Here is a 17,032-nt window from a genome sequence, read left to right on the forward strand (position 1 = left end):
CCACATTTATGCAGAGTAAAAAAAAACTTTAATTCTCAAAATGTATCCAGCCACCAGACCGAAAACTAAAAAAAGAATTATTTTAATGGCGATCCATGGATACTATTTTTCATTTAATAAGGTTCAAAATTATGGTTGGATTAAATATATTCGGGGGACAGCTGACCTCTGTTCTGATGATCGTTGCGGTCTTAGCAGTCTGACCCTCACTAATTAGGCTTCTTTCACACTGCCATTAGCACACGGCACCGCTTGTGCCGTCTTTTCCTCCCACTATTCCCATCAAAAAATAACAGCACCCAACGGCCCCATGATAGTAAATGGGAGCCGCCGGGACCCGTTGTTGACCATTACGCCCAGTCACGAAAACGGCCTTTAAAGTCACCAAAAAAATAGAGAGAGACTGTAACGGCCGTTCTCGACGAGGAGCAACGGCAGTGTGAAAGGAGTCTTAGCTAGTTTTCCCATTAATGTGGACAGGTGATAACTTTTAATCTTGGGCACTGTCAGATTCAAAACTGTTAATATGTTGTTACTGATTAAAATTAAATACCTTTTGTAATATAGTTGTTTAAAATTATTTGAATATTTAATAAAGGAAACGGCTCTCGAAAATCCCATCTGGGACACTAACCAGTCCTGCAGCAGCATTAGGTTTGTCCATGAGTCATGGACAAGAGAGGACTCATGGATGAGGCTGTATGAGCACGTTGACCAATTACATCCTACCACCACAAGGGAGGGACACACCCCCTTCCCCAGACAAGATTTCTAAATATAGGTGACAGAGGCATAAAAAAGATGTACATGGTCAGGATTAGGTGCTGACTAACAAGTAATTTTTTTTTTGTGGGATCTGACAGGTACGCTTTAGGTGGAATCTGTTAGCTGTATTTGGTTCTAAGAGATGCAGATGCCATTTGATAGATGTTAGGGTATAAAAGCCACATGTAACTTTTCTGGTGCTGATGGTGGTTGCCAAAATTATAAAAATCCCCTTTTTATTTCTTAGCTAAGTGTCAAGGGGGTAGGGCTGAGATGCTCAAGTATCACAGCCTGGCCCACCTTCTTGTTTGCTTTTTTTGAGGTGCCTTAGTCTTTCTTGACTGATACACAGAGCCCTTCACATCAATCAAAGAAGTGCTGGAAGGTTATGGCAATTGAGGAGGTGTTCCAGACTGTGGCTCTTGTTACTATTTTATAGGCTTGCCAACCATCATCAGCTCCAGGGGGTACAATTTGCCTTTTATTCACTAACAGCTACCTAATGGGGGTTTGCAGCTCTTAAAGGGGTACTCCACTGGCCAACATTCGGAACATTTAGTTCCGAACGCTGTGTGCACGCTGCGGGTGTCGACCATGCCTCCTCCCATAGACTTGTTTTGAGGGATTTGTAGCGTCACGTCATGAGAGGGTGAAGCTGGTCCCCGCAGCGTGCACACAGCGTTCGGAACTAAATGTTCCGAATGCTGGCCAGTGGACCACCCCTTTAACAGTTGAAAGGGATTTCCTTTTAATACCAAAATAGCATTCACGGAGCTCCCTCTAGTGGTGGCTGTAGACAATCAGAAGATTATGCTGTAGCTCCTATGGGATTTGGAGCTCTGAAAAAAAAATGTATTAAATATATTTTAGGAAATTATTCAGCACAGAACTGGATTGTGACACATTTTAACTCTATATGAAATAAAGGGGTTTCTGATTTTAACCATCTCTATTTGTCATTCTATGTGTATGCTCAGTTTTTCAAATAACAGATATGAATGATTTATGTATTGTGTATATGTATTTATCAAAGTGGCGCACAATGTATAATATATCTAAAATGATTCTCTGTCTAGTGCACAGTGATTGCTTTTAATGGTATACGAATATGTTAGCTTTTAAGTATGCTCATGGTTTAAGTCAACTATTGCAAAAATGTGTGACTTTTTAATCCCTTCCCGACCCATGACGTTCTTGTATGTTATGGGACAGGCTAAGTAGTACAGCACGGGTTTTGGAGTCAGGTCAGCGTCATAACTTGCAGATGCTGACTGCTATAAGCAGCAGACATATGCTGGCATTGATGGACATCATAGATTGCTCCAATGTCCGTCATTTAACTGTTCAAACATAGCGACCAATAACAAATGCTTGTAGTCCCTGGTGTCTAGTGGATCCCTGGGTGCTGATGGATTGCTGGGGAAGCTTGGGGCTTTACCTTTACCTCTGCATCTTCCTTCCCTCAGAACCTATTAAAGAGTGCCTCTCATTAACCTGATACACTTTATAATCCTCCCAGTTCACTGCCCCCTTCATGATAAACCACCCCCTGCCTTTATATTTATTATTTTTTAGTTTTCTACCTTGATATTGCTCTGAATTTTCTGCTCAGTCTCAGTCAGATTCACAGACTGGGAAGGGGCGTTCCCCAGCAGGCGTGACATCATCTGAAGTCATACAGGGGAGAACTTCCTCCCTTACTCTGCAACCAACAGCAAATGCCAGTTAAGTGAGAGAGGACCTGTGATTGGTTAAGGCTGGACACATCTCCCGCAGCCTGTGCAAAAGATGGGGGGAAAATGTGCTCTGGACAAGTAGGGAGACACCTAGTGGTAGCTTTTTTTAAAACACAAGTAAAACATAGAAAACATTTTTTTCTAAACAAAGTATATTAGAAAGATTAGTAATGAGCGGCAGGAGCCATATTCGAATTCACGATATTTCATGAATATATGGACAAATATTCATCCTATGTTCATGAAATTCGCATAATCGCTATGCTTGTTCTTTTTTTTTTTTTCAATGTGAAAATTCGTAATGAAATTTGCATAGTGTGCATGCGCAATTATATATTTCACCTAATAGAAGGGAGGGATCAGTGTCCAGTCTGGAAGTGTCGATATTCACATAAAAATGCACATAAAATTTGCATCAAAAATTTGCATAAAAAAAGAAATCGTGAAGTGCCAATATTCATGGTAAAAATTAGCATTTCGAATATTCATGCTCAACACTATTTACCATAAGGAGTGCAATAGCAAAAATAAGTTTTAATGAGAGTGCCTATTAATCCTGCCTTCTGAAGGCTTTTACAATGGAGTGCCGATTACATGGATCAATGTAATGCAATAGCAATACATTGTTTTACATAAGCCATCAACTGATGGCCTGTAATAGTCCCCTGCGGGGAGGGGGGTCAACATTTTTTTTTAAAAGTAGGAAAAATAATGTTTTTATAAAAATATATATTTTTATAAAATAAAATTAAAAATTAAATGACCACCCTTTAACCATTTTCTAAAAAACGGTGTAAACCAAAACATAAATAATACATAAATATTGGTCTAGGTGATCTCTCCACTACAAAAAGTGCTCTATATATCCATCATATACAGTACTTAAAGGGGTTATCCAGGAAAAAACATTTTTTTAGATATCAACTGGCTCCAGAAAGTTAAACAGATTTGTAAATTACTTCTATTAAAAAAATCTTAATCCTTTCAGTATTTTTGAGCTTCTGAAGTTGAGTTGTGCTTTTCTGTCTAAGTGCTCTCTGATGACACGTGTCTCGGGAACCGCCCAGTTTAGAAGCAAATCCCCATAGCAAACCTCTTCTACTCAGTTCCCGAGACAAGCAGAGATGTCAGCAGAGAGCACTGTTACCAGACAGAAAACAACAACTCAGCTGATAATTATTGAAAGGATTAAGATTTTTTTATAGAAGTAATTTACAAATCTGTTTAACTTTCTGGAGCCAGTTGATATAAGAATTTTTTTTCTCCCCCCTGGAATACCCCTTTAACCCTTAGATTGAGTGCTACACTGAGGAATGAGAAAACATATTTTTCTTTTCAATAGATTTTTATTGAAAATTTAACAGGTAAGTAAAACATGTCAATATACATTTTGAGACAGTATTTTGATCAAAATACATGAAAAAGAGAATAAGAAGAGAATGATTGTTTCCAAAAACTCGACAATATTATGTGGATATATTGAAGTAGAAATAAGTGTCCTGCAAACATATTTTTACACTTGGGGTGCAAAAGTTCCCAGTTAACCTCATATATTCTATTGTGAGCTCCACAATATACATTTCTGAAATTTTTTTTTTTAAACATTAATTACCCATGTTTGGTATCATTGGAATTGTATTGACTCATTGGAAACATTATTGACCCAAAAAATTGCGCAATTCCATTTTTCTTTTCAAGTTTGCCCTCATATCATTTTTTTCTGGCTTCGTAATACATTATATGATAAAATAAAAATACAACTTGTCCCACAAAAATAAGCTTTAGGCTACCAAGTTTAATTGAAACATCTCCACCTGTTTAGAAGTAATGCTGGAACATACAACCTTACACCATGCACACACACACACATATAATATAGTGCTGGGGGGGTGGGACAATAGAAAAAAAACAACCCATACTGCCTCTAATCCCCCACAGCTCCAGTTCTCCTCTGTCTGGTCACATGATCTTCTTTCTTCTTCCTGCATCCAAAACAAGCGATTGTTGAAGGACCTGTGTGCTCAGCCAATCAGTCCTTGAAGCAGGAAGATCAGGGGACCAGACAGAGCCAAATAGGAGCTATTGGGGACTAAGGGAAGACTGGAGCCAGGTGAGTATAATTTTTTTCTAATTTTTCCACTGCCCATGCATTATATAAGTTTTTATGAAATATTGGGTAACCCATTTTAATAGAACCTGTCAGGTTAGGTATGCTGTCCATGCTGGATCAGACTGTTGTCATAATATCACAGGAAAGCCTGTAACACAGTATATATATATATATATATATATATATATATATATATGTATAGCAGTTTTCTCTAAGCCAGATCCAAACATTCTGATATACTGTGGTCCCAATGGGGTGCCAGATGTGCCAGAATTCTGGCTTAAAGCGTACCTGCCATAACACAGCAAAAATAATGCTTAAATATGTAACTCACTAGGTCATGTAGATTCTTTAAATGTATTTTTTAGGTGTCTAACTTCTGTATTTGACCAAGTCTGCTGTGCTGTGCTGGGTCTCTTCATCCAATCACTGCAGGCTGTTCTATAACCCCTCCTATCCTTTTTCATGCTGTAGTCACATAGACAGGACAGGAGTGAGCACAGAGGAGTGCTAGTCCCACCCTCACTTCCTGGACTTTGTCCCAGCCTATGCTTCAGGTGAGACAAAGATGAAGCTTCATCCGGACTGGATTATGTTTTGAATGGTATGTGGACCCCTAGTGGTAATATTTTATAAGCCATGATTTCTATAAAAAAGAGGAAAAAAAAGTTGATGTTTTGCCAAGATGTACAACATTTAAAACGTGTTTGATTCTAACAGTGCCTGTTCAATTTCTAGCTAATAACTGACATACAAGACACGGACTACATTTACCGTATTTTTCGCCCTATAGGATGCCCTACAGGCATATAAGACGCACCCAATTTTTTAAAGGAGCAAAATCTAGAATAAAAAGATTCTGAACCCAACAGTGATCTTCAACCTGCGGACCTCCAGATGTTGCAAAACTACAACTCCCAGCATGCCCGGACAGCCAACGGCTGTCCGGGCATGCTGGGAGTTGTAGTTTTGCAACATCTAGAGGTCCGCAGGTTGAAGACCACTGGTATAGGAGGTAATACTCACATGTCCCCGCCACTCCGGACGCGTCACCGCTGCCCTGGATGTCGCTCCATCGCTGTCGCCGCGTCCCCGTGGGGTCCCCGACGCTCTGGACGTCGTCTTCCCGCGCTCTCCATCGCCGTCATCAAGTCGCTACGCACGCCGCTCCTATTGGATGACGGGACAGCGTGCGCAATGACGTGATGACGTCGAAGGAGAACGCTGGCCATGCAGGGGATCCCGGCACGGAGCAGACACCGAGGAGACAGGTAAGGTCCCTCCCGGTGTCCTGTAAGCTGTTCGGGATGCCGCGATTTCACGTCGGCGGTCCAGAACAGCCCGACTGAGCAGCCGGGTTAGTGTCACTTTCCCTTCAGGTGCGGCGGTCAGCTTTGATCGCCGCGTCTGAAGGGTTAATACAGGGCATCACCGCGATCGGTGATGTCCTGTATTAGCTGCGGGTCCCGGCCGTTGATGGCCACAGGGACCGTCGCGATAGGTAAGTATTCGCCGTATAAGACGCACCGACTTTTTCCCCCCTTGGGGAAGAAAAACTGCGTCTTATACGGCGAAAAATACGGTATCATGTGTTTTCAGACACTTTTTTTTGCCTTGTCCATCAAGGGACAAAGCTTAGAGCTGGGAGCACTCTAGCCAGAAGGGACATGGCTTTATGTGCGACATTTTGCACAAAATTACCACAACTTGTGAGAAAATGCGATTGGTAGAGTAGTATGACAAACAATCTGTTGTTAAAGAAAGGAACAACTTCCAGTAACTGTTGGGGCACATGACGTGAGTGCCCTTTACCTTCCATTGTTGTTTAGACAATGCATACATTGCACTAGTCTGATTTGAAAAAACAAAAACAGGCAACACTGAAGAAATAAATAGCATAAAGGAGTATGTTCACACTGAGGAACTGGCGAGGAATGTACTCGTAATTCTGTGCCAGTATTCCACTCCAATTCCTCCTTGAACACAAGTTACATTGACATTAATGGTTTATCCACTGCTCTGTTCACACTGAGGATTTTCCGCAGATGAAATTCCGATGCAGAATCATATTCCACCAGAAGATTGAACAATGCTCATTCGTCTAGCGAAATCTGCAGGTAAAAGCCCATTGAAGTCAATCAGACTTTATTTTTCCTGACGAAATGAGTTTGGAGAGAAATTGACGCAGAATTTTTGCATGGATCAAACCCCAAAAGGTTTACTTCCTCCACAGCATTTCTTCAACCTCCTCCCGATTTCCATGCCAATCCCCCACCAAGCAGAAGATAGCAGATTTGCTGAATTTCCTGACCAAAATGATTCCTCGTCAATTCTTCAGTGTGAACATACCCTAAGCAGGATTTTTTATGGATGAGCAAAACATATATTTCAGTTTATTGTCAAATCCAAGAGAATCCAAGCCACCACTTGAACAATCCCTACTTGTTAGAAGAGCTCCTTGACTTTAAGATAAAGAGAAGATGTCTCCCTGGTGCCCCCTAGTGATCAGCTATTCAGTGGGCAAACCTATCACTAAGTGTTCAATTCCCCTGCAGCGCCTCCACAGGGGAAATGAAGAATTACACAGCCCTTGTTAAAATCGATGGTTTGCCCCTGTAATGCAGGGTAGAATCCCAAACAGAGGACTTCCCTAGATTCTCAAATCCGGACAACTCTTTAAATACAGTTATACAACTAGTATTAAGATCAATACCTGCCATATATCTGTACTATCGATTGATTTTCAGGCTGGTTATAATCAGGAAAATCAAATGTAAAGATTCAGATTAGATACATTATTTATGTGAACTCCTCCCCAGGGTCATACAATAAGGAGGGATGATGGTGGGTAGGGGTCTTGTAATCGCTGGGCTCACTTCTTATAGGTAATAAAGGGTATTGGCTGGTTGTGATGGTTAGATACTGTTGTACTTTGTTTAGTCTAACATTCTTGAAACTCAAGGCATTGAAACTACGCATTAGCTGTAAACAGTAGCAGAATATTAATTGTAGGCAATTAATACATATTTCATGGTAGTCCAGATACTGCATGAACTTTAATGCTTTGGGCCATTGAGATTTCAAAGACAAATCTAATCAAACACAGGTCAGACCTGACAAATGATCTTTACATGGGCGCCAGGTTTTTATTCAGAGGGGATCAATAAATTCTAAAGTCTATTGCAGAAACCAGATTATGCAGGTTCAGCAGGACATCAGGAAGGAACCTGGAGAGTCCAAGGTTCTAGAAGATGTAATGTGATTGTGGGGTGACATAAATGCTCCGGATGGGAGTTCCGATCGGTCGCACAATGATTGTTTTTATGGCAGTTACTAATGGGCATTATTTTGTATCTTACTTTCTAGGTGGCTCCTATATGATGGAACAAGAAGAAAACAAGAGAACAAGGACAGCTTACACCAGGGCCCAGCTTCTAGAGCTGGAAAAGGAATTCCTCTTTAACAAGTACATCTCTAGGCCTCGGAGAGTTGAGCTGGCCGTCATGCTGAACCTGACCGAGAGACACATAAAGATCTGGTTCCAGAACCGTAGGATGAAGTGGAAGAAGGAAGAAGACAAGAAGAGAGGGCGAGGAAGTGACCCGGAACAAGACTCTGTGGTGTCTTCTGCTGATATTATAAAGGATGAGACCCAGTGTATGGGAAACACTCCACCCACGAGGGACTTGGTGCTGTCACCTCCTCTGCCAACATCATCATCGTCCGCACAAGCTGAAAAGCGATAAAGATAAAATGTCACTGGTGACGATAAAGTATTATACTATATTGAACTCAATGGACTTGGATAACGTAGATCAGGCTATGGAATGGACGTTGTGGGCCTGATATTACATGTAAATGTGACCTATGCTTTATGTAGTAGTTATTGACAATGTATTACATTATACGTATTGAAAGTGTTCCGCAGTACAATACATATAGGACGGCAGAAATATGAAGAGCATATGAAAATCCTCATTCACATGGACTCTTATCGAAGCTCCTACCAGACTATGATTTCTGTTTTATCTTTTATTATAGCATCCTACACTGATTGGTTACTTGTATCAAGGGCTCAAGTCCTGCAGGAACAACCTTCAGGGGTCACCCCCCAGGGGTAAGCCCTTAACTAGAAATCCCCCAAAAACAATATTTTATTGTAATCTCTTTAAAACCAATTTGTGTCTTAGGTCCTGAATGTGAGAATCCCCTAAAAACACAGCCTATGTTCAGGTTGTATTATCATTACATCCCACACATGAAGGTCACTGTTGTATGCACCATATCCTATGGCTGCTGGGGATGTTATTATATCCTATATTACTGAAAAAAAAGGCTGCTATTAAAATCATGTCTCAATTAGCCACTCGCATCCCTGGGATTTTAATAGCAGCCGTTCTGTCAGTAATATAGGATATAATAACATCCCCAGCAACCATAGGATATGGTGCATACAACAGTGACCTTCATGTGTGGGATGTAATGATAATACAACCTGAACATAGGCTGTGTTTTTAGGGGATTCTCACATTCAGGACCTAAGACACGAATTGGTTTTAAAGAGATTACAATAAAATATTGTTTTTTAAGGGGGGAATTCTAGTTAAGGGCTTACCCCTAGGGGGTGACCCCTGAAGGTTGTTGTTGCATTGATGCCCTAGAATCCTTGGGATTTTTTTGTTGGCTACAAGTCCTGCAGGAACACATGGGAAGGGAGTTCCTGCACTTTTTTCACATCAGAAACACTGTTCCCATTAGCAGGGGTCCTGCAGGCCAGCCTTTGAGTTCCCTACACCTTTTTCCCAGAACCTGACCCTATAATGTGTATACCATAAAGACTTGAGGTTCTCCAATTATTTGTGGGCAAGTTGCCCAGCTCAGTTTTGCGCCATTCTCTTCCTACATGTAAGGTGTGTACCTCTAATGGTCCTCCAGAACAGTCCCTAGGGATGAAGAAGATCATGCTATTCTAAATCCTTCCCTCCTGGCACCAAGAAGTAGGCCATTTTTTATTTTTCGCAACAAAACCAACAATACTTTTACTCTTTCCCTGTGAGACCATGTTAGAGTATTAAGAAATTCAATGTAGTGTGTAGTAAGTCACTCAGGGAAGTTATAGAACCAGTTGGACTTTCATATTATAAAAAAAAGTATTTGGACATGATAAAGTCAGGCTCTGTTCCCATTTGGATGGATCTTTGATGGAATGTGTCCCCTAAGTTTGTTTTAATGGCTAGAGTCAGATTCTGAAACGTATGCTTCTTTCTTGTCTGATTTTTTCAAACAGTTTTTTCCATTTATGATTTAAAATGTTAGTACATTATCATGCAGGCAGTCATCTTGCCTGAGCTGCTTTTAACAGCATTTAGAAATGCACTTTACGGCAAGCCCCATGGTCATAGAAATAATTGACTGGAGGAGACTCTACTGTCTTGTTTTTTAGGGAGAGTTTTCTAGGCATGCTCTGTGACCCCTTCTTATCTATTTACTGATGTATTCTTATCTATTTACTGATCTATTTACTGTCTGTGATGAGAAAGAGAAAACTGCTAAAAAGTTTTCTCTACAGAACAGGAAGTGTCAGATTATTGTTGTGCCCCATCCTGTCTTGCCCATTGCCTAGGTTACTGACCACCTTTCCCATCTGGAAGCGGTGGCCAAGTTGAATACTTAACTCTCTGCATTGCACTAGAAGGCCAAGATCGCGGGAGCGCTCTTAATGCGTGATGGCTGCCTTGCCTGGCCACCTTCTCCACCAGTTACTCTGTCAGTGCACATGTACGCCCCTGACCCCCATTACCCAAGAAGTCAGTGCTGGATGGAGGGCTGCAATAAGCTATAGAGGGAGGTGGGAAAACCCCTTAAGTGGATCTAACTGGTTAAAATGCTCTATTCTTTAAAAATGAAAGAGAAGAATAACACAGACAAACACTAGTGTAACAGGGCCTTACCTGCTCAAAGATTGTTTAGCTGTCAGATTTCTCCCTGTCTGTCAATAACACATATCTTTGGTTCAACTTAATGCACATGCTATTTTAACAGAGCAAGGGATAAGCATTAGCCTCACTTAGGTTAAGTTCACATCAATGTGTTCCGACCAATTCCGGGTCTGTTTTTTTTCTTTTGCACAGAATTAACCCAGAACAGGACTGGATCACAACTGAATTGAGCGGGGCCCGACGAATCCCATTGACTTCAACGGGGTCTGTTGGGAAGCCAATATTTTACCGGATTTAGCGTAGAAAAAAATAAGACATTTTTAGGCCGTTTTTTTTCTTCACTAAACTCCCGCCTTTCCAAAAGATTAGCCGATGACCTCCACATACTGGAGCACAACAGCAATGTGAACAAGCCCTTACACTCTGCCGCTTATCTGTAGTGATAACAAAGGATCTGACATAGGAGGCCATTGAGAACTGACCACTAATGTCTATGACCGGCTGTCCTGTGTTTAATATATCCCATGTTTATCTATGTATTCCAAGTCCTGGAATAAGTATCTGACCAGTTGCTCACTGACTGGTTCTTCCTTAGCCGTTTGCAGAGATTTTTTATGTGATTGGATTCCAGAAGTATTTATGGTTCCTGTGATATGACTGTATTGTATGACTAGATTTAGAGTGTTATTTTATGGCGCAATATTTGTAACAAATTCAATTGCTACAGATCAGTCCAGCAGCTGCAGTTAGAAGCTTCTGTATTATACAATAGAATGGTTTGTAATGTAAAATACATTAGGACATACCAAATTGAATCCAAGTGCATTATAAATTTCGGGATCTGTCACTACAGCCCAAGAGGTCGGTCGCTGTCCGCGTCTGCAATAAACAATGTTAGTATCTTGTTTGCAATAAAGACAAAGTATAAATTGATGCAAGGGATATGATATGAATCCAGAGTAATCAATGACATAGTTACAGCCCTGCAGCTCGGATGTGATCGCTGAGGGGACCCGATGGCCCCTGAGCCGCACAGTAGAGCGCCAGTACCGTAAATGACAAATGCAAATAACAATTAAACCCTTTTCATATGAATCTGAAATAGAAGAGCAAACACAGAATATCAAAGAAACTTCTACATATGAATATTACTATTCACTTCTAGAATAGGATATACTGTAAAGTGCATTGTACAAAAGATCACTGAAGTAAAGGCCATTGACACCTTGTGGTCATTTGTGGCACTGCAGTCAATAGCAAAGAGGTCTTTTTCACCCAAAAGAAATTCTACTCAGAATTCCATTTGCACAATATTTAGTCGAAAATCCCATTGAACTGCCAAATTCTGCCGAAAGAATGAACATGTTTATTCTTTTGTTGGTTCCAAAAAATCTGGCGCAGAATTGCCATGGTGTGAACTGCGCAGGGGAATCCCATTGACAACAATGGGGAGCTGAGGCAAAGAGAATCTCCTTAAAGCGGTACTCCGCTGGAAAAAAAAAAACTTCTTCTGGAGCATACAGCAGCTGATAAGTACTGGAAGAATTAAGATTTTTAAATAGAAGTAATTTACAAATTTGTTTAACTTTTTGGCATCATTTGATTTAAAAAAAAATTATGTTTTCCTGCGGTGTATGACAGCTGCTTCACCCGCACTAAACCCAATATACTGGGTAATAGTGCGAGTGAAGAGCTTTAAAATGAAGGGTCACTTAGGCTGGGTTCACATATATCAGGCGCCCGGCATAGTTGTCCTCTGGCATGCACTGGAGGGAAACTGATGCTAGAACTGATCCCATTCATTTGAATAGGACAGTTCACGATCATCCAGCATCTCAATTTTGACACAGAATGGTTGCACATTCCGGAGGGCACCGGACAAGGGAACGAATGCAGCTTGCTGTGCAGAAACAATGGATGCAGGATGCCATACAACTGATGACAACTTGTATTCAGTTGTGGCATCAGTTGTTGCAAGATCTAGGCTAAGTTCACCTATGCCAGACATACCAGACATATGTGAACCCGGCCTAACTCTTTGTTGGTGGTTTCTGGGTTTTGTGCTTTTATTCTTTGATTGATATTGCACTCCAGCATGGAGGCAGGGAGTAAGCTCCCCCAGCTCCCCTGTTTCATGAATATTAACTCCCCAGCCAGCCCCTTCCATGATGTGAGAGCACCCCCATCATCTCCCCAACCCCCCCCCCCCCCCCATTCTTCCCCCCAGGCTGTTACATCATGGACCGCGTCTGGGGATAAAATATATAAAGCGGATATGAAAGGAAACAGTCATCACAAAACACAACATCAAATGCATAACATTAATATATTGTATAGACAAGGCAATGACAATACACCCCTGCCTCATTGCCTACATCTAGATAACGTGACTATTGCATTTCTTTTAAAGGTTTCACCCAAAACCAATATTCATACCCCATGATCTGGTATACCATCCAGAAAGGGTTACACAAGTAAAATATTAAATGTACCATTTGCTGTCGGGACATCCTGTGAGTTGTAGTTTTGCAACAGCTGGAGGGTCTTAAATTGGACACGTAGGTAAATCTATGAAGTGGTGTATCAAACATGGAAGCCATTGCACCTTTTATTTATATGTATCAATGCATTCTCATCCAAATCATTCCATGAGCAAAAAGCAGCTATGTACCCCACAATTAGTGATGAATACATTTGGTTACAGATTGGCTAATTTGCTGTGAGATTCCCAAAAAATAGCTGTAATAAAACTACCTACATACATACCTATCTACCTGGCTTCCTAACTACCTACCTACATACCAGACTATCTACCTGGCTAACTAACTGCCTAGCTAGCTACCTACTTATCTGGTTACATAACTAGCTACCTACCTACTTACGTACCTGACTATCTACCTGGCTACCTAACTACCTGACTATCTACCTAGCTAGCCACCTACATACATAACTAAAACAATGTGCACAACAGCACTCTTGATGAAAAAATTCAATTAAGTGAAGGGTGCAGGCTACTGTAAACGAAATCAGTCCATAGATTCCTCCGCATCCATAAAAATGAGAAGCAGTGCAGCACTCCATAAAGTGAAAAAAATGGCGAATTTATTCCATCAAAAAAGTGTAACAATTAGCAGCGACGTTTCGATCCTCTCCAGGATCTTTTTCAAGCAGCAAATAACAGGACTAAGGTGCTTTTTATACACACATGTAACATTGTGCCAAATCATTAAATCATAGTGAAATTAAAGTGCAAAATAGTGCAATTAAGGTACAGTATAGTCATGTTTAGAGATGAGCGAACTTACAGTAAATTCGATTCGTCACGAACTTCTCGGCTCGGCAGTTGATGTCTTATCCTGCATAAATTAGTTAAGCTTTCAGGTGCTCAGGTGGGCTGGAAAAGGTGGATACAATCCTAGGAGACTCTTTCCTAGGAATGTATCCACCTTTTCCAGCCCACCGGAGCACCTGAAAGCTGAACTCATTTATGCAGAAAAAGTCATCAACTGCCGAGCCGAGAAGTTCGTGACGAATCGAATTTACTGTAAGTTCGCTCATCTCTAGTCATGTTGTACAGCATAATGGGTGATCACATATAGTACTCATAACCTTCAGATATCATATACATTGTGGATTCAGTTGTGATACAATATACTGTGATGCATAAATATAGTGAAGTTTAAAAACATAATTAACCAGAGGAATATGTTAATTAAATAATTATACAAAGTAAATTACTTGTAAACATGTAGACTCGTAGCTCCATGCGGTCCGGCGTCCCGGAAACAACATCCGTGGAGGCCACACCCTCAGAAGTAATCTACCAATAGAAGTGCAGAGAGACCAATCACATGATGCATGGAGGAAATGTGGACTCTGGCCAGGATTCGGAGGCGGGATATGAGAATGAGATATGAGGATGAGATATGAGGACAGGATATGAGGTTGGGATATAAGAACAAAATTTGAGGATAAGATATGAGGTTGGAAGATGAGGTTGGAATAAAAGGATGAGATATGAGGACAGGATATGAGGTTGGGATATAAGAACGAAATTTGAGGACGGGCTATGAGGTTGGGATTAAAGTAAGGGATATGAGGTCGGGATATGAGGACAGGATATGAGGTCGGGAAATGAGGACAAGATATGAGGACAGGATATGAGGTCGGGATATGAGGTTGGGATATGAGGACGGGATATGAGGTTGGAAGCTTTTTTTATTATTCTTATTTAAAAAAAATTTTTCATTTTACAGCTTACAAAAGGGAAGGAACAATCCTCCCAACTAAAATTCAACATTATACATAGACTAAAACCCTTAATTCTGCTTTTGATAGATTTAAATCATTCCATACAGTGGCGTTGCGACCCGGGTGCGGGGGGTGCGGCCCGCACCGGGTGACACCAACCTAATGGGGTGACACCAAGACGCTCCGCAGCACCCACACCCCCTCCCCAGCTACACTGACACCCCCCTATGTGCCCGACCGGCCTCCCATCCGTCAGCACACCCCCCCTGTGCTGTGTGTGCGGTGCGCCCGTCCGTTAGCAACCCCCCCCCCCTTTCAGTGCGCCCGTCCGTCATCACGCCCCCCCCCCCTCACCTTCACCAGTACTGTGCCCGGCCTCCGCTCCCACGTCTGCGCCGGCCTGACGTCACACCGCATGGCCGCGCAGGGGGACGTCAGTTACGTCACTCGCATTGCGCCCGGTGAGAAGGATCGCTGCGCTGGATGGGTGAGTGTGTATGTCTGTCTCTATCTATGTTTGTGTGTGTGTGACTCTGTGTGTCTGTGTGTGACTGTGTGACTCTGTGTGTGTGTGTGTGTGTGTGTGTGTGTGTGTGTGACTGTGTGTGTGTGTGACTGTGTGTTTGTGTGACTCTGTGTGTGTGTGTGTGTGACTCTGTGTGTGTGTGTGTGTGTGACTCTGTGTGTGTGTGACTCTGTGTGTGTGTGTGACTCTGTGTGTGACTCTGTGTGTGTGTGACTCTGTGTGTGACTGTGTGTGTGTGACTCTGTGTGTGACTCTGTGTGTGTGTGACTCTGTGTGTGTGTGACTCTGTGTGTGTGACTCTGTGTGTGTGTGTGACTCTGTGTGTGTGTGACTCTGTGTGTGTGTGACTGTGTGACTCTGTGTGTCTGTCTGTGAGTGTGTGTCTCTCTGACTGTGTGTTTGTGTGTGTGTCTCTCTGTGTTGTATGTGGTTTTTTTTGTGTGTGTGTGCATGTGTGTGTGTGTGTGTGGGAAGACTTTGACGCATTGTGGGGAACCTGCAAGGGAACCTGCGGCCTAATGTGGGGAGTCTATGCTACCTAATGTAGGGAGTCTATGCTACCTAATGTGGGGAGTCTATGCTACCTAATGTGGGGAGTCTATGCTACCTAATGTGCGGAGTCTATGCTACCTAATGTGCGGAGTCTATGCTACCTAATGTGCGGAGTCTATGCTACCTAATGTGGGGAGTCTATGCTAGCTATGAGGGGAATCTGTGCTACCGAATGTGGGGAAACTGCTACCTAATGTGGGGAATCTGTACTACCTAATGTGGGGTAACTGGTACCTACCTAATGTGGGGAAACTGGTACCAAATGTGGGGAATCTATGCTGCCTAATGTGGGGAAAAGATGCTACCTAATGTGGGGAAACTGCTACCTACCTAATGTGGGGGAACTGCTGCCTACCTAATGCACCCCCCCTGGCAGTAGCACCCTCATCATCCGCCAGCAACTACACCCCCCCCCCCCCCCCCAGCAGCAGCACCTCCATCAGCAGATCCTGATGGTGGATGATGGCGGTGCTCCTGCCAGGAGGATGATCCTGCCGATGGATGATGGGGGTGATACTGCCAGGGGCGATGGCCAGTAGCACCCTCATCATCCTTCAGCAACACCCCCCCCCCCCCCAGTAGTAGCACCCCGATCATCCACTAGCAACACCACCAATACCCCCCTCCCGTGATAATAGCATCAGCTAACGGATGTTGAGGGGTGTTACTGCTGTTTTGGTATTATATTCAGAGGGTGCACTGTATGGCAACGTTATATTCAGAGGGCGCAGTTTGTGGTAGTATTATATTCAGAGGGCACAGTGGGTGGTAGTATTATATTCAGAGGACGCAGTTTGTGGTAGTATTATTAGAGATGAGCGAACTTACAGTAAATTTGATTCGTCACGAACTTCTCGGCTCAGCAGTTGATGATTTATCCTGCGTAAATTAGCACCATTTGATATAAAAGTAAATGTTTTCCAGTGGAGTACCCCTTTAAGTAATTCTGGGAGCTGTATATTTTAAATGGTGAAAACTTCTTTAACACTTTCCTATTCTGTGGCAACTGGTATATCTGATTATTATACTGGAATTTCTCACAATGCGCTACAACAGTGGTGTCTGTCACAATAAGCTAAAAACTTACTGAGGGGGGGAAGGTATGGGGGTGACACCATTTTCTACCGCACCGGGTGACACCAACCCTAGCAAC

At 42.2% G+C, this 17,032-nt stretch overlaps 1 protein-coding gene across 1 annotated transcript in view; it reads left to right on the top strand.

Moving 5' to 3' along the window:
* The window catches only part of PDX1 (pancreatic and duodenal homeobox 1), a 28,431-nt gene extending 20,074 nt beyond the window's left edge, over positions 1–8,357 (top strand). The window contains exon 2 of the mRNA XM_056560063.1: positions 7,978–8,357. Within this exon, the coding sequence (XP_056416038.1) occupies positions 7,978–8,357 (380 nt within the window). The remainder of the gene's footprint in view (positions 1–7,977) is intronic.
* The last annotated feature ends 8,675 nt before the right edge of the window (positions 8,358–17,032 follow it).

Source organism: Hyla sarda, chromosome 2, assembly GCF_029499605.1.
Source record: "Hyla sarda isolate aHylSar1 chromosome 2, aHylSar1.hap1, whole genome shotgun sequence".
NCBI lineage: Eukaryota > Metazoa > Chordata > Amphibia > Anura > Hylidae > Hyla > Hyla sarda.